Source organism: Blennius ocellaris (assembly GCF_963422515.1).
Source record: "Blennius ocellaris genome assembly, chromosome: 22".
Taxonomy (NCBI): Eukaryota; Metazoa; Chordata; class Actinopteri; order Blenniiformes; family Blenniidae; genus Blennius; species Blennius ocellaris.
In genome coordinates, this window is record NC_137671.1 from 15,367,031 (window position 1) to 15,386,474 (window position 19,444).

A 19,444-nucleotide genomic window follows, 5' to 3' on the forward strand; every position below is an offset into this window, starting at 1 on the left:
GTGTTGGGATGAAATGAAACAAGCTTCAGCACTTTCATGTTTAAACAAAAAAGGTTTATGTTGAAAATGTGACGACGGTCCTTTTGACTCGATGAGCACGTGAGAGTCACTTTTATATGAATGCTCCTCACAAACAATGACGACGACGACGACAACAAGACGAGCGTGCTGAGATGTGAGCGTGGGACGCATATACGTGGAGGCTTATTGTTCACGCTGCCATTGAAAGCACCTATGTGGGCGTTTCAGCCAACAACAATGCTGACTGGACATGAGTCAGTGCGGCAGAGCACTGGGAAGGATCTGCTGCGTGTGTGAGGGTACTCCTCCTCTTGTACGTGCAACTTTGGAAGATGAGGTTACGATCAGGAGCAACGAAGACAAACGAGGGAACGTGTTCAGTGTGGCCGTACTTGGTGTTCCCTGAAGACTGATGGCACACGGCTGCTTTTAATGGAGTTGCCGAGTCGGAGGATCGCTTTGTCTTCGTTGGTGGTGACAGTGAAAGATGAAGGAGGAGTGTGCCGGGCGAGCATCCTCAGATCCAAACAAGTAAATAAATAAAAAAAATGGATTGTGTTCGTGCTGTAAGGCCCCCCCCCCCCCCCCCCCCCCCCCCCTCCCCTCCCCTTTCCCAACGGATGTGATTCTATTCTCAGACTCGGAGTGCATGATGGGATAGAGCTGATGTCATCGAAGCTTCCCAAGCAGGAAGTCGAGCTCTGGCTCGGTGCCAGCACACTCCCTCGTCGTCTGTGTGTGTGTGCCCCCCCCCCCGTCGGGAGATCTGAAAGTCTCTCCCAACTCGCTGACTGGTCCTTCACACCCGCCACCTTTCTGTCTCGTCTCAGGTCTGCAACACCAGAGGAAGTCACTACCAGTTTCTCTCCAGACAGAGATATATGAAGGGGAAGAAAGGAAGTGACACCATTTGTGTAAATCAGTCACTTCAATACGTTTCCATTACATTACATTCGTCTGTCATGATCACATAGCGTGAAGAGTTTGTGAAAAATGAGGACAACTTAAGGCACATCTGCTTTGAACGTCACATCATCGCAGCCGTCACCACTTCAAATACTGTTCATCCAGAACAGATTTTTAATGATCTCCTTTTCTACGCGTTAAGAGACCTTCCAGTTACATTTCACTACTTTTTCCTCTTATCTTCAGACACTCGCTCCGACCCAACAAGGAACGCAAAAGACTTTTATTTACCACTTTGTTGTACCTGGAAGCATCAACTAGCACTTTCTGGAACTCTGTGGAGAAATCACTCACGTTTCTTTCCTCTTCCCTCTTTCAAGGTTAAATGTTGAATTTGTTCGTGTCGAAATAGTATCTATAGTCTCCTGGTTTTCTTTCCTCTCCTGCACAGCGAGGTTGAAATTCGTGTAATTCAGTATTATATTTCTATTTTATGAAAATAAATTAAAAAAAAAAAAAACCTTTTTGAAATATGGCAAAATGTTGAAATGACCTATTTTATCATAGTATTTTAATTGATTTTGCAATAAATAACCGTGAATTATTGTGATGTTAGTCAAGCTTGATGTTCCAATACAAATGTACAGCCTCATATATAATTTCACTAACTTTATCAAGTCATAGAATTAAAAAATAATTATTGTCCTAAAAAAGTGACAAGTATCCATTTTACTTTCTCTAAATCAGAGGTGCCACATATATGGCATGTGGGCCACACCAGGCCCATAAATAAGATTTTAATAAGTAAAAACTGAGGAGCTGATGTCAACAATGCTTATAGCTGAGAGATCGTAACATCAAGCAAGTTGCTCTATTGCTGTGAGGGTTAGTTTCTAAAAACAGAAATGCAGACGTCAGTACTGAAAGTTCACGAGGAGCTGGAGTATTTCAACAAGTGTCCTATAAAGGGTGAACAGTCGTTGTTCGTGGCATGGAACTACTTTAAGATATTAAAGTTCAACTTTCGTGCTTTAAATACCTAAAAATCCAGTTCAATGTTTCAGTACTTGAACGCCCCACATGAAGAGCAGCCTGATATTGGACGACACATATCAGGATTCACCTGGAGACCACCTCCGGGTCTCGGACAGTTGCAATTTTAAGTTCACCGAGCTGAAATTGTATCAGCTCCTTCTGTCCACGACTATTTAAAGTGGGCTTGGCTTGAATTGAAGTACAGTGAGAAGAAGAGAGGGAGGCGAGGAGGCAAAATGAGGACATTTTGGAGGTAGTGCATATGTGTTTGTGTGTCTGGGGGCAATAGAGGACAGCGCTGAACGACAAACAAAGCTTTTATTAAGCAGGTCTAACTGTCTGCAGTCCGCCGAGACCAGCCTGTGGAGGAGAGATCCTTTTCTAGATCACTGGAACTCTTCTTCCTCTGTCTAAAGAGCAAAGTTTTCTAAAGGCCTGCCCTCAATCTTCCAGCCCTCTTTCCCCCTGTGACTAATTATTTGTGGGGTTTTTTTCTCTCCACTCCGAGCGTGTTACTCAGCGACATCCTGCCTTTCTTCAACACCAGACACCGTGCAGTGTGTGTGTGTGTGTGTGTGTGTGTGTCGTACCATCCCGTCGTGAATCTGCGTGTTGGTGGGGCTCTCCAGTAGCTGCAGTTGTTTCTGAAAGAGTTGAGCGATCGCTCTGTGAACTAACTCGTACTGCTCCTGGAGGAAAACACAATAAAAAAAACACACAATGAGGCAGTAGAAGGAGACGGAAAAGCCAAAACATACAGATTTTAATAAAAAGAGGAGCAGGCAATGACATGCAAATAAAAGATCTCAGTCAATCAGCATCAAAATTCAGTCTGCAGGTCAGAAAACCTTTATAACAACAGGAGTGGGACCTTCACCAATGTACATTGGTCAAAATCCATCATTTTGCCTTGTATGGTAAAAACTGTATTTAATCATATTTTCAAAGATTATACAATCATATCTAAAGATTTCTGGACCGACACTTGACTTCTCCATTCAGCTGATGGGTTCATTTTCACTTTCAACAACTGGCTTGCTGACTGTTAATCAAGTCAAAACACTCGACTGACTGGAAACCTTCTCCATTTTCTTTTTTGAGCAAACAAACAAAAAATAAACCCTGACATCCGCCACCAGTCCCTTTATAAAAAAAAAAACAACCCATGAATATATCCACGTTAAAAACAACGTCGGCGAGTTGAAAACCATGGCGGAAATGTGCGAGGAGGGAAACTCCATATTCAAACTGGTAACGAGAACACAGTCCATTTCTGTCTGTGAATGAGAAACTCCTGGTCGTTCTTAAAACGAGGTCTGGAACAAAAGCTCAGACCTTTAAAGCCTCCTTACAACGCTGCAATAAAATACAGAAAATGAGAAGACTTTGAACCGCTGAGATAAACAAGAACGTGATGGAGCTCTTCGGGAGAAATTACTGTACAGCTTTTTTTTTAACAGCAGCAGTTTTTTTTTTTTTACGTGATCTGGTGCCCTGAATTAAGATTTGTAAAGCAATCCACCACATGGAGCTCAATATGGTGCTACTGAAACGCTCCTTGTATCCAAGTTTGATGTTGTTAAGTAACAGTCTGAAGTGAAAACACCACAAAGCCAGTTTACTACTGTCATCATGCGCCGAATGCTTTGAATTTGTGTGCAGATATAAACAAACAACAAACCTTAGTTTGAACAGCAGAATGCCGCTGCGTCCTCATTTCTTGAATCAACCGGAAAACATTAAAATCTTCTGGAATTTTCTTGAAAGGAGAGTAAAGACAATATAAATGTGAACTTTTCTTACGCTGAGTGTGTGTGTGTGTGTGTGTGTGTGTGTGCACGTACCCCAGCCTTGAGGAGGTTCCATGTGTAGTCAATAGCACAGATAGCGCCCGTTCTCCCACAGCCAGCGCTGCACAATCAGCGACATACAGGAGATTAAGAGAAGCGCACACACACATGAACTGCAGCCAATTGTTAGCAGAAAAAAAATAGACTTCACAACGTTCTCCCAAATATCAACCCTGTTGCGTTTAAGTTTTTTTTTTACAGTACATGTATCCGAGGAGTTTCTCCAGCGAATGGGAATCGGTGCAGGGGGAAAAACACACATGTTTGCATCCAGACAGGAAGGAGACAGGAGCTGCACAGAAGCTGACGGCGTCTGACACAGAAAATCATAAAAGTTGATCTCACGCTGTCAGAGGGCGCAGTGTCTGCACACATACAGTACACAGCGGCCCACACAAAGCATCTTTACAGACGCAGAAACGCAGCTTTAGGTCCTGCTGTGCCACAGAGGAACCAGGAAATGTCCTCAGGCTGCTCATTATAGCTGATTACACACACATGGAGCCAAGTGCGTGTGTGTGTGAGTGTGTGTGTGTGTGTGTGTGTGTGCAGCCTGGAATTTACAACCATGTAGTTGAAGGCCTCGATTCAAGTCGATACAACATTCAGCATTTCCTGCGTTTAATGAAAACGAAACCGTCATATTTGATACTGTAAAATTAAGGCCTCCACTGGTAATGATTACTCTTTCCAGTCGATAGCGATCTGCTGCTTTATTGTGGCGGGCGAGTGCACCTTGCACCAACATGCAGCGAAGGTCTCCAGGCAAACATTACCTCGACATATTAATGTGCAGTTTGACACCGCGGGAACGCTCCTGCCCTCGCTGCCATTATGGATTAACCTGCTTTTACAGAACCAACCGGTGTGTGAGCATACCTGCAGTGCACACAAATGGGGACGTCGTCGTTCTCCTGGTACTCCCTCATCAGTCCGATCATATCCAGTATGGAGTCGAACGATGAGGGGACGTCGTGGTCCGGCCAGTTCATATAATGGAACTGGGTTAACCTCCTGGACTCCTGCGGGTACCGACACATGAGGACGTTACGGAAAGAGCAGCTGGAGGCTGAAGCCGATTCACAAAACTTTGCGGAGAAACTGTAATATTGAAGTTTGGCAACTTTCACTGCTACTTCATCGGTGAGATATGAACCCACTGAATGATGGGTTACGTGCATCCAACTGTCTTTATACCAGTTATTTATCAGAAGACACGTTGAAGTGACTCACGTTTTCATGCTGCACCATCAGAGTCCTGATAAAGTAATCTGTCCTGGCCTGCTCGGATTCCTACAGAACAAAGACATTTAACACAATCAGCGACTGGGAATTGGGACAAAATGTGAGACGTGCAGGAGAGTCCAGAACCCAAACCAGCTCCCCTCTCCGCCCCCTGGTTGCACACACAGTTTGAACTTGACATGTCAGCTCACTTACACAGGAGATTTTGAAAGGGCCAAAGGTCATGGGCTCCTCTTTGACCAGCGGGAAATACCGCTCACACTTTTTCTGGGAGGAGGAGGAGGAGGAGGAGGAGAAGAGCGGTTGTTAGTTTGAACCCAGAGCAAAACACCAGGCAGATACCACAGTTTCCTGTGCATGTGTGTTGTCTGCTTTCAATAAATGGCCGTCACTCAACGCAACACAACACTGGGATCCATACATACAAATGACTTTGAGGCTTTGGTAACTTTTCACCGCATCGTCTCCGGCAGAAAGACAATCCACCAGGGCCACACAGTGTCGGACATTCATTGAAGTATTAAAGTATTACTGGAGCCTCAGTGGACACAATAAAACACACATGCAGGTACACACACACGTGGACAAACAAGAAGTGATCTTACCCTTCCCATCTCAAATTCTCGACAGGCCATTACAATAACCTGCAGAGACACAAACAGGAAGGCGTTACAACATTTAAACACGCCTGTTCAGCCTGAAATGTTCTATTAATATGAGGCTGGATGGGTACGTGAGGAAAAAGGACATGTTTTATTTTATTTTTTTTCGTCCTAATAAATCAGCAGAGCATCATTTCTGACCGTTTCCACTTTAATACAGCAGCTCAGGTTGTCCCGTTGATCCTACGACAGTATATCAGTATAGTACTATATATATAGTTATCACCACTACATCCTGGAGCTTCTCAGAGCGACACTCCACCCGAGTCAAAGCCCCCACCCTCCTCTCGTATTTGTCCATCTGCTTGCAGCTGAAGCTCTCCCCATCTGCCTTTTAATTCCCGACTAAAACATTAAATATTTATTTTCAGTGTTACACTTTGGGCATTTATTAAAACTTTGCCCACAGTGGATTTCCGGTTTTTACAGCACACACACATGGCTTCTCTGCACGTGAAAATGAAAGCAGGAACACTCATTAAAAATGATGCGCACGTTTCCATTTTGATCATTATATCTGGAAAGCAGCCGCCATTATCCACCGTCAGCTACAAAACCAAGGACAGAGTAATAATTACATCTTTTGTGAGTAAAACCGGGAATTTACCAGGCGTGTGGAATATAATTAAAACAAAATCATCTGCAAATTATGCTAAATTGCCAACAAAACTTTAAGTATGACTTGAGCCTTTTGCTGTGTGAAAAGTGCATTTTGTGTGCGTTTCCTCTGGTTTCCTCCCACTTCCAATAGCATGGCCTAGTACACACCTAGTAGTGTACTCAAAAGCATCACTGTCTCATTATGAAAACAAATTCATGTTCATCAACAGCATCTCTACCCTGTCTGAATCCTGAACATATCAACTCAATAAAACCTCAGGCAATAGTAGAAAGCGTCTTTTAGAGTACGATGCTACGCTCATTTCCTCCTTTCCCACGTGTTTCTCTGCATGCCGAGATGCATTTCATAGGTCACGGGTCCTTAAAATCATGGCGTCTTATAAAGACGTCCGGTTACGCAGCTGGTTTCTGCGTTAGAGCTGCAAACGTGCGGCTCCAGGTCTGGACGGGTTGAAGAGGCTGAAAATAGTGCCACCACTCAGACACGCCGCTATATTTCACCCATGGCTGACCACGGCGCTGCAACTAAAGTCCACGAAGCATTTCCCACTGACTTTTATGAAGTCTGGACGAGGCCAATTACAAACCGATCCTATTCTCGTGCTCGGAACGACGGACAATTGCGCACTTTCAATTCATGTATATTTCACATTTGTGAAACGGTCCCAGAGCTTAAAAATAGGTTTTATTTGCATGATGTCAGACTGTTGTGGAGTATTTCTGAATGCTAATCTGACCACACATTGAAGCATCCAGCATGTAGTGTGACCACAGTAACAGATTATTCCCGACCCTCCGTGTTTCTATACGCTGGTGAGCTGCCTCAAAGACCAGCCACTCCTAGGAATGCACAGTGTGCGGTATCAGTTCCTTCCGACTCACAGCTACATTGTACTCCCAGTTCATCCTCCAGAAGTCGATGACAGTGTTGGGCAGCGGGCCCTGCGTGGCGACGTAGGCCTCTGGGCCGTCCATACCCTGGAGGGACAAAACGTGAGCAAACACCAATATGGACAATACAGTCTTCACCTGACAAACCACCACCAAACTATACAATCCAGCCAAAGACAAAATAACTTACCTTGATGAAGTTTGCATTGATATAATCTGTGTCCTGATTGGTTGTCTTTAATGTCAGCTTCACTCGAGTGTGGTCAACTGGGGAGGGAGAAAAAAATAAGCAATAAAACCAGTTAATTCCTTCAACTTTATAATTTTTTCCTTTTTATAAAATTGTATATATATATATATATATATATATATATGTAAAAAAAAAAAAAAGTGGGCTCAACAAACTGGAACAGAAAACAAAGGGCGAACAGGGACGAGTGAATCTAGAACAATATGTGATGTTGAGAGGTTAATGGACGTGCAGCAATATCCCCATTCCTGTATACAGTGTGTGTGTGTGTGTGTGTGTGTGTGTGTGTGTGTGTGTGTGTGTGTGTGTGTGTGCACATCTGTCACTGATGAACCAGTTCTTCCCTTGCTTTCTCATCAGCTCATTCACTAAAAGCCTTAATGAATGAATGGACGGATGGACAGAGGAGAAAAAGAGGATAAAGGTAGGAAAAAGTAGGACAGATGTTGGGTCATCTAAGCTTTTACCCCCGAGGCCATCAAGTACAGCCAGAACTCTATAAAACAGAGACCATTACAGTGTGCCAATTGCTGGGTTTGTGTTAAACGCTGGTCTAAACACGCCCATGAAAACAATGTTTTCAGTACTTTTTCTTTCTTTTTAAATGAATTGTCTTTTCAATCGTCTGACCTTCTGTCGTTTGCTTTCTATCAGCAAGACACGTATTTAGGCGTATTTAAATGAATATTTCCCCACTTTGTCAGGTTATCTGTTGCGTAACATAAATCTGATGCCAACACGTGGAATGCACACAGTGTCGGAGCAGCTGCTGGCAACATCTGGCCTCAACTTAAATATCCGTCTCTGTTGTTGAGCATCAGTTTTGAAGCGTCACAGGGGAGACGACGGAGAGGCCAAGTCACAAACACAGTTCACACACGTTGGATGCGACACTGTCCTCAGACCAGCAGTGGAGGCGCCTTGTTGACAACGGAGTGACGCCTAATGAGCCGCGCAAACAGTAACTGTGCAGACTATCATTCATAATGAGCTGCAACAGAAGCTCTGTGACACAACTCAGTGGTTTTGGCTCGTGGACCTTTCGTAAGGAGCACTGCCTCGTCGTAATGCTGTGATTATCTCAGACCTTGTTGATCAGAGGAAGCGGTTTTCACAGAGCACACAGTGTTTTTGTTGTTGTTGTATTCTCTTACATAATACACCTCATCTAATATGCCGTCTGTTTATACGTCTTCCTCCAAATGACGACTTGTCCTCCTGCGACGTGACTTTGCATTAGTAGAATGAGCAGGACTTACACGGCAGTATATCTTTATATCTGTTCTTCTTCACGTTCTCCTCCTTTTCTCCCACGTTGGTCGGGTAGATCTTCTCCGTCCGGTACTTGGTCGATAACCGTCTTAACCGCTGAAATGAGCAAGAAAAACTTTAGTGGATGGTAAAACCCGGCTCCCAGATAGATGGGATGCTTGCTTTGGTGGCAGCAGTTTGTCGTTTTTCTTTAACGGAGTGCAAGAAAAGCTGCTTTCACACCAACTCTGCATCCTTTTCTTCGTTAAGTGTGAATATGTAGAATCGTCAGTGGGAGCCGTGTTTGCCAGTCTGTCGGCTTGGTATCAGATCAAACTCTGCTGGACAGAAATACGTGACCTGCAGACCCGGTCAATGTCACTCCAGCTCAATGTCGTCATCTTAACGTGTGCGCCAGTATATTAGCATCGCTGTCTGATCTTTGGTCTGAGAAGTGGCAGTGTAGAGCTGAACACACATTATCTCCAATACCAATGTACCTGAGCCACACACACACACACACACAAACTGCCTTCACTCACAAAATTAAATGTGGCCAAATCTAATAGAAACGGACACTGATGAAGACGTGTTGAGTTAATAGGAAGTGAGCAACTACATGGCTTCGGCGCCGCCAGCAGGCCAAAGTGCAGCCGGCCCTCCGTCAACACTGCTGGTAACTCAAGATTGTTTTTAGATTGTCCACATGTCACTAAAAGTGAGCTTCTTGTCACAATCCTGTTCCAGATGTTCTGCTGTGGCACACTGACGGAGGGCAGAGGTGCCTGAAGGCGTCAGTAGTGAAGACTCACACTGTCCGCCACTCCAATCCCACTGAACATTCACCTCGGCCAACCCTTTACCCCCACGCTTCTTTAATTCATGACTCTGAGCTTCTCGCTGAAACTTTAAAATAAACTTCAAAAGCTGGCACAACTTTTGTAGCAGGAGGAACGAGAGAAAAAAGAAGTAGCGCTGCTCTGATAGCGCTCACATGGAATCACTCTCAGAGGCCCCTTTTAATTCTCTCCGTCGATTCAATCACTTTTTTCTCTTTCTGAGACAGTCAGGAAATTAGCCACCACCCCCCCCCCACTTTTTTTTTTTGGGCCTCAATCACTCCTCCCCTCTCACTCGCTGCGAGTCTGAGAAAGTCGGCGTGGGCGGTTGGGGCTTCTGGAGCCTCGTGTGAAAAATGTCCCCGCCTCCCTCGTCTTGCTTTGGCTGCAGGCTTCCTGCTGTTACTGGAACATGAACATGAACTGTGCGTCCTGAGCGTCACACTCAGGTCTGAGGCCCGTCCGTGTTCAACTTCTGCCTCCGCGCCGATGTGGGACGTCTGACGTGCTCAGAAAGGGGCTCGGAGACACGGCGAGTCTTTCACCTCTAATCTCTAAACCACAAAGCGGGACTATCAGTGAGGGAGGAAGCAAGAGAGGAGCGAGGAGAAGAGGAGGTGGTGGGCGGTGACACAGCTGTGCATGGACGCATGTGTGTGTGTGTGAAGTAATAGCATTAGAGCTCCTCTGGCCTCATGTGAATTACATTTGAAACAGAGATCTGCTTCTGTGTTGGGCCAGAGCCTGGGAACACACACACACACGCACACGCGCACACACACGCACACGCACACACACACGCACACACCAGATCAGAAAAGGCTGGAGGTAATGATAAAAAGCTTCCCTTTGTAGCCCAGTTAACTTAGTTTACAAGCAAACTGCGGGGAAAAAATGGCTCCTTTCACAATTAAATCTTTGGGCTTACATCACTAAATTCCTTCTAAAAGAATACAGTTATTTTAGAAATACTCCATTTATCAAGCTAGATTTCAAATGATCAGATGCAGGGGACAAATGTATCTATTGTCTTGCTTAAAGAGCCATCCATCCTTCTATTGTAGTGCTTTGTGCAGCCAAGAAGAGCGGGGGGTTATTTTGAAATACACAGTACTTACGATTTTGGCTATTTAACTCTTATTAACCACGACAACACCATTAGGGACTCGTACCGAATGCAGTACTTTTATACATACCAACCCAATTCGCCAGGAACTCCTTAGTATCAATTCACGTCAAATCAAATTATACCATTTTTTTCAGTACCTAAACGCATCAATGTGACTGTGAGGAGTGGAAGAGCGAGCAGCTTTCCCAGCCGGACTTGAACGCAGCGTGGCACGCACATGAGCCGTGGAGAGAACTCAAGGTTTTTACACTGTTTTCGACAGAATTTCCATAAACTTCACAGCACATTGCAGGGTGAAGCCTGTGAGAGTGTACTACAGAAGAATGACAACTTTATTCTGTATGTCATCGACATATATGTACGCTTTCAGGAAATAAATGAACTGAGAATGTCTTGTTGCTGTAGCATTGAATATAACAGCAAATATGGAATTGCTCAACTGGTTGTGGTAGCGAGACATGAAGTTTGTGATGTTTTCAGACGATTACAACAGACGACGGTGAGGACAGCTGTCGGCTAACTGTACGACACAACAAAGATTTTCACCCGCAATCAAAGATATCGCCGCGATTGCCTCTCTTTTGTCTGAGATTACCGGACAGGAAATAGAGGTGCGTCTTTTTAAATAAACCATAAAGTGTGAAGAAAAGATGGGGAAGTGACACAATGTGTAGAATAGAAATGATCCGGGGGGAAAAACGGAGGGGAAGATGTGGAGAAGGATGGAGAGAGAGAAGGGAAGCAGAGGACAAAAGGAGAGAGTTGAGGCTTTTTAAGAGGCTCTTGGTAACTAAGCTAATGGGTTCTTTATCCGTGGTTTCTTTCCTTCATTCACACGGCCCCTTTACACACTCTGTCGCTTCACACTAGCGTCGTCTCTGAATGAAGGAAGTGGGGGCAGAGCGGAGGGGGGCGAGGAAAAGTAAATATCCTTGTTATCTCCACCCAAGTGCGCTTCTGGGGTCAGATCTTGCTTGTTATCCAACAGTCGGCGGCTCATCGGTTTCTGCTAAAGAACAACATGGAGCAGAGAGACTGTGCAAGGGAACGAATGAAAGTGGCAGGGTAAAGGGAGAGGAGGAGGATTAAAGCAGGACATCCTGAGACGGCCCATTCTTCTTCTCCCAGGGAAGGTTTTTTTTTTAAAGGCTGGCTTATTAGATCCACAAAAGGAGAATAAAACGGAATGGTGCTTTTTTTATTTCTAAAAATCCCAATTGGAAAGCAAAGAACTTTAATTTGGGCATTTTGAGTTTTAAAAAAAAACAACAACATTTCTTTGTGATTTCTTTTCAGCATACTGACTTGAAATGTGCATGCTATTCTTTAAATTACAATTCATCTTTCAACTTGGCTTCAACATATGTTGCCTCATTTTCTATAATTTACACTTGATTTTCTAAGACAAGTTATTCCCCTTCTTATATCTACTATATTGATGTACTTGGTACTACTTCAGTTTATGGGAGAAGGAGAAGCACATGACTACAGATTAAAATGACATCTTTTGTTAACATGTAGGTTTAAAATTATTTTTATGTACATATGTCATGTGTTTTAGGCATGTTTATATCAGGAGGGTCAAAAATAAGACCCGTGGGCCAAAACTGGCCTACAAGAGGCTCCAATCCAGTTAAAGATGATTAATACATTTGAAGAAACCAATGAGTTTTTTTAAACGACACAACATTGAGACCCAAACAGACATCGGTGACGCTGCCACGAAAACTTGGTAACTCGCTGCAACCAAACTAGCATGAGCTTTAAAGCCGTCAGGGTGAGTTTGTAAAAACATGACAGTGCAACAGCTATAGGAGAAGTTTTATGGAGATTTCACTATCGGGAAGGTTTCATTAACATTGGCTTTATGTTCAGATCGTAGTCTTTTTTTTGGTATTTTTTTTCAATTTGCTAAAACATAGACATTTGTATCACGTATACTTTTATTACGTATTAGGTTATTATGGCACTGTTTTATCTGTCCAGCCCACTTAAGATGAAACCGGGCTGAATATGGATCCTGAGCTGAAATGTGTTTGACGCCCTTGGTTTAAACCTTATTTGACTTTTTTTATGTCACTCAATGACAAACAGAATTGATGGAATTATTTCAAGTTGAAGTTAGGTTTTTTTTTCCTAACATGACATTTTTGTATTTATGATGGAAATCTCAAGTACACAGAAATTCAACTTTATAGAACAATTTCCTTAAATGTGTCTGCTTCATCATTAGCAGATCACTGTTCTTTTACGCCAGAAAACATATTTGAATATTGAATGTTCAAGTAAAAGTGTTAAATCTCAATCCTAGTATTTGATATCGAGCCTGTTGTCTCACGGTTGAGGAAACAAATGCAAGATCGACAATGCAGAAATAATACACCAAAAATGATCCAATATATGAAAAAAACAAAAAAGCCGATGGTAAATCAGTTATCAGAAAACCTTGATATAAAAGTCCAAATCGTAAACAAAGATTTCTCAGAAAACAGGAGGAACCAAAACATTATGAAAGAGAGAAATACTCCCAAGAGATTAAAAAAAAAAAAGGGTTTTCAAGTGTTTAAAGACCAAAAGGCAAACAGTGTGCTGCTCAGAGACCCGACTCCTGGTGTTTCCATGACTTCCTCGCTTCCCGTCAGTCCGAGGTGTTAAAAAAGCGGGACTGATTTTGCCAGCTTCCTGTGAATGCTCGACTTCCAGTGCCACAAACACACGGGCAGGGCGGCGCCCCCAGAAGGCCCGGCACCGGCTGAACGGACCCCCTCCAGGGCGGGACTGAGTCATGTGTGCTGGGAGACACATTGCTTCTGAAGTGACTGGAGGGTGCCGGGGTGGTTACTGGGGCAGAGAGGGTGGAAAATAGGAGGTAGACAGAGAACCAGATGCCAGCGGAGAACCTGGTCGAGGCCGATGTCGTCGTCGGAGGAGACCTAACCTACTTTCCGCCTCCGAGCTGAATAAGTCAGCGGCGCTGTACTGCCCTGGCACGCTGAATTATTCACTCACACACTTTCTTGAGCTCAGCAGTGATTGGCACAAAGACGCTCTGGCTGAGAGGCAGTGGGGGAAAAGGGTTTTAGGTGTGTGGCCAGGATGTGGGGTTGCCGAGGGTTACTGAGGCAGCGAGGCTCCTCTGACGGTCACCTTCTGAGCACACACACACACACACACACACACACACACATACATAAATGGGTCACCCGTTACAATGCGCTCAGGAAAATCCATCTCCCCCTCTGCAAGCATGCGGGGTAAAAGATGCAGTGCTGCAGCGTGGACGGACTAAAAGGCTGTGTGCCTCCCAGTGAGGCTCTGCGGCCCACATGCTCCAGTGTTTCCAGTGTTAAAGCCGTTAGCCTAATCAGCCGGAACACACTTCCACAGATTAACCGCTCCGGCTATTAGTCCACCAGTTAAGTGGTCGATCAATGTGAAATCAATCGATCGATTTACTCCGGAATGGTCCGACTTTGGTTACAGCCTCTCAACTTTACGGTAAAGGTCAAACAATGCCAACGAAACCAACTGATGGAAGGAATTAGCATCAGAAGAATCATAAATGAAACTGCTTATTCCTCGGCGATTCAGTATTTATGACACAAACAGAAGACTGTCACCGAGACGGGCATTATGGCCCATGAGGAATACACATCGGGATGATTGTACCAAACACTTGACATTTTTACTGGTACCAAGAAATATTGAAAATCCACCGAGCATGCACAGAGTCAACACGTACAGCGGAGAAATCCAGACACTCCTGACGGGATCAAGACTCAAGAACATCTCAATTCTACATATCTATACACCTGGAATGCAAGTGGGCTAGAAGGAACCCAGATCAGGTACTTGAAGAACCTCAGCTGGAAACCAACTGGTGATGGAAGAGCTCCTCCTTCACCACAACTCTTCAGTACGGGTTCTGTGCTCCTTGATCTCCTGGTCCTTCCAGCCAACACCTCTGAATAACAACACAGATATTTTAACTTCTCCACTTGAAGTAGAGGCTCCTGCCCTACCCGAAGAGGGCTTATCATGGTTTTCCGTGACAGAACCACGGACTCAGACTTGGAAGTACTGATAAACCAGCCAGCCTCTCAGCAGTCAAGTAGCCTTAAAGTAGCAGCTGATGAAGAAGTGAACACAAGAAAGCTCCTTCGTGTTTCACTGGAAGGAACTGAATGAGTCACATTTTTATTATTCAGTCAAAAACTCAAATCATATTTGGGTTAAGTGAAACGATCTCATACTAAAAAGAGCTACTATTAGGCCTGGTTGACACAACAACACTCCAACCCCGTAGAGACTGAAGGCAAGGAAACATTCTGGTAACGAGTTGTTCTGCACATGCACGAGTAGGTGGACGAAAACAGTGTTTGCCTGCAGAGGGTCGTGACTCCCGGTCCATATTCTCCTGAGAATTTCAGCGTTTGTCTTTTTCCGTGTAAACGGACATCATGTTCAAAATGCTGCCGTGTAAACGTCAAACTTGTCTGAAATGAAAACGCTGCGTTTTCACTTGAAACGTTGCGCAACTGATGCTTTAGACATGCTTGGTTTTACACACAAAAGGGCACTTTCCTCAATTATCAACGTGTTCCTAACAAATGGCTCAGTGATGGTCAGATTTCAGGGAACAGCTCACCATGCTGGGAGTCTATTAGTTCAACAGTTAAGCTCCCTGAGGAAATAACATTTAAACCACACCCTGACCTCTGGCATGAATCAGCGGTAGGAGACCTCTTCATCAGCCAAAGATGACAAAGATAATATCCAGCAACTCTCATTAGTTGCCAAGCGCTGCACATGCATGCAAACCCTCACGCACGTATCCACTGTACAGCCACTTCCACTTAATGGCTGCTGGCTAATCTAGGTCAGTGGAGCACCGGCAGCATGACTGGGCATGGGCGCTCACACAGAGGCACATCAGGGTGAAGCAGCATGTCGCCCACTGGCACAAAACACAATGCGATTTTCTTTTAATAGCCAACAGGCTTCCCTTCCTCTGTCTGTCACCGTGTCACTTTCAAAATCTCAAACCCTGCAGCAGGATCGTGGTGGACACGGGCTGTGTTGTGGCACGGCAACACAACAACCACAATTCAGTGATTAAAAATGTGAACGCAAACTCGAGTCTGGGACTTCACGTGCAATACACATTTTCGAAAGGTTTTTCTTACTTAAAAAAAAAAAAGCAGTGAGCTGACAAAAGTGATGCCGAGAATGATGACGTTCCAAAATATCAATAAGACATCAGTTCTCGTTCACATTTGTAACCCGAGATTAAAATCCTAAACTGGTTCCTCATGTGGACATGCAGAGGAAGTATCGCTTTATAAAAACCTGTCTGATGATGTCTTCATGTCACATTCGACTGCCAATACCGAGCTTTAAAAGGCCCAAGAATAACATGATTTCACTGCCCGTTAACTGATGTCATTTCAGCAAACGTGAAGGAATCAGCTCAGCAACGCTACAATAACACACCGCTGTGCTCGGCCATTACAATCAAGAGAGACTTTTAAAATACACAAATTAGCTCAATTTACGAGGTTAGTTCAAGAGCATTTTTTTTAACTATCTTGCCTGAGGCTGCATTTAGTTTTTTCTAAACTTTGTCAAGAACATAGCATAACTTGTTCACCTCTCTATATATTTGTTTCACCTAAAAGCAAAAAGGAAGGAGCTTATTGCAGGAGCTAATGAAGTTGCAATCCTTGAGCTCACAGGGTCAACACTCGAGGAGCGCTGGCTCGGTGGCGAGTCTCCCACTCTGGACTTGGGCCCGCAGGAGGAAGCAGATGTGGACAAACCTCATATAATCCCAGTCATCTGGGACAGGGGCTCATTGTGAGGTCAGTGTGTATGTGCTGTTCACTTCCATGCTCACATGTTCACTGTCTTCAATCCAGGGTCAAAGTGGGGCCCTCACCAGTCTGACCCGGCTTCAACGCGCCAAAATGACCACATACGACAACCAATCATGGTGTGTTTGTGTGCATTCCGTTGATATTATTTAGCCGCATTGTGCCAAAATTAATACGTGCAGGCGAGCGAGTGTGCATGACTGCATGACTCTGTGCTCTGCTTCCTCTCGTGTAACTCACAGCGGGCAACGCTGAACAATTTCCTGAGTATTTGACTGTTTTGTCTGCTTATCTTGATCAATTAAGCTCCTCAGCGTTGTTGGTGGACACACACACACGCGCACACACACACACACTTCTGCAGTGTCCACCCGTCGGCACAAACAAGCTGATAAAAGCTCAGCACTTTTTTTTTTTTTTTTTATAAGCCAGCACTGGGAGGCAGCAGACTTTACCAGCTCAATAATACACCACTAGTCTTAATGGAACTTTGAAAAAGTTTGTCTTGAAATGTGTCCAACAAGTCCACAGCACATGGCCAACAGCAGTAAGGCGGCCCTGTGTGTGATCATTATATGGACAAATCCAGAGAAATAAAGTCTCCTTCCCAGAAGCCCATCCAGCTCACTTTCAGCACGTCTGACTGATGAGTCTGAAAAGGAGAATCCAGCATACCGAGCATTCTCCACGCTGCGCCAGCTCACCGAGAGAAAACCTGCGAAACAAGCTGATCTCCAAAAGTGCAACATCGACGGGCAAGAGACCAATTTGTCATTCATACAATCCTGGGGACTTTTAAAACTCCGGTTATGAGATGATCATTCTGACAATGATTTATCGGGTCATAGCATTCCTACAATAGTGCCGTCATCTATCAGGTTTGACTGAGGCGACTTTTTCAATTTCTAGTCAACAACCTGTGAAACGTACACCTCAATTCACTAAACTACGGATGTTCATCCCTAGAACGTGTTTATTGAAAAATAAACTCTTCTTACAAAGGTCAAAAACTGTCAAATTTAAGCAGTATAAAATCTAGGATTTTGAACAACATATAGTGTGTATTCAGAACCATGCTGCTAAAGTATTCTTGACTTGAACTGCTTATTTTTTCCCCCCAATATTGAATTCTGGGCTGCTTCATGTTCTTCCTGTGGCCCATTCAACAAGTTACGTTCATTGGTTTCAGTTGAAGTGATTATGTTTGTGTGATGATCTCTCTCGCTGTGCTTGAAAACGTCTTGCAAAGCGGAAGATTTCGTCTCCATGGAAACGTGGGGGAAAGCCACTTATCGGAGACGCTCTTGACTCGTCCTCTGAGGAAACGCGGGAATTTGCAAACTTTTCCGGCTGCTCGTGCGCCGCGGCCGCAGTAAACCGTTTCTCTGCACAGGCGCGAGTCCGTGGGACAATCAGAACAAGGTTTCCTCCAGAGTGTGGTAACCGCCGTCCGTCCCCTCCTGGGACCTGCTCCTTTTAGAGCTCAAAACAACAGTGCCGACTTATGGCGTGTCATGCAAAGAACACAGTGTCCAGAGTTTCTGCTGATCCTCACTGGATTAACTGGGTCGAGGCGAGGTATGAATGGATGAAGTTAAATCATTAAAGCATCCAAAAGCTTCCCTCCTAATTATAAATAGAGGTGTCTAAAGTTATTAGAAACATGTTATGAAACAATGGTTGTCAATGTGTTTTACAGACAGTATGAATAGTTTTGATAAGAAAAAAAATTGCGTTAAAGCAGCAAAATTGCCTTTCTCTTTAAAAAAAACAAACAAAAAAAACCACTCTTCTGGCACCAGCTTACATCATTTCATGAAATAACGAGCTCACAGCCATGATCAGGTTCCTTGTTTGCCACCTGGCCAAGAAGTTCTTCAAACTACACACTTAATGTACACACACATACACAAAACTCAGGAAATAGGAGGGGAAGCCCACATTAGAAATGTACATTAGAAGAGCGAGTATCTCACATCAGCAGGCCTGGCATTGTCACATACTCTTTTCTTTTTTTTTTCTTTGTTGCCTCCCCTCTGAGTGTTTTATATCTGCCCGACACAACACTTTAGAGAAGTGCATGCGTTTGCACTTTCCCCCTTCTTTGATGTGCTGCTTGGGACTAATCTGCTGGCAAAGGTGTGGCAGGAACAAACACAGCCTCGCGTCTGAACCCCGTCAACACCGCAATATTGTGCTCGCTCTTCCAGAAAGCACGTATATTAAGAGGCGCTACTAAAAAAAAACGGTCTAACGACAAGAGGGCGCACATCCCTCTTGGTCCTTTCGTGCTTTGTGTCCGGCCGCCGTGCGTCTCCACGCCGCGCTCCTTTGGCCAACTCCTCCCCGCCTCCTCTGCTGATGAGTTTTATACATCTATGCGGACCCTTAAATTTGTTCATATGCGGGCTGCTGTTAATGTACCACACGAGGGTACTTGGCATGCAAGCAGACGTGAAAATTGCCACAATAAATGTGAGGGTGGAAAGAAATAAAGAAAACATTTCCCCCCGTAAAAATATAGATATTTTCACCACTAAATCTAGATTATTAATTTTAATTTATGTTATAACAAACAGAACTAAAGCTAAACTGGCTTAATGAGCGATCTTTTACTAATATGCTCCAAAAAAGGTGGATATATATACTGAGTAATTAGCTGAACACGATCAAGTGGGCCATTTTCCATGAAACGTATTTTTTTCTTATGAATCCACCTATTAAATATTTCTCAAATCTGGCAGCAAACGGTGATGAGAATAGCTCAGTTTCCAGGAAATGGATGGATTTAATAGCATCCAATGAAAATGATACTGTCGTCCTTCCTTCTCGCTCGAAACGCAGACTTTCAGTGCAACTTGGTTTTACAAG

General features: G+C 44.2%; 1 protein-coding gene across 1 annotated transcript in view; it reads right to left on the reverse strand.

Moving 5' to 3' along the window:
- Positions 1–19,444, reverse strand: part of LOC308146355 (tyrosine-protein phosphatase non-receptor type 12-like) — a 42,027-nt gene that overhangs the window by 16,128 nt on the left and 6,455 nt on the right. The window contains 10 exon segments of the mRNA XM_080518130.1: positions 2,553–2,651; positions 3,644–3,721; positions 3,807–3,873; positions 4,692–4,834; positions 5,046–5,105; positions 5,253–5,324; positions 5,663–5,701; positions 7,223–7,318; positions 7,422–7,498; positions 8,741–8,849. Coding sequence (XP_080374256.1) covers positions 2,553–2,651; positions 3,644–3,721; positions 3,807–3,873; positions 4,692–4,834; positions 5,046–5,105; positions 5,253–5,324; positions 5,663–5,701; positions 7,223–7,318; positions 7,422–7,498; positions 8,741–8,849 — 840 coding nt within the window.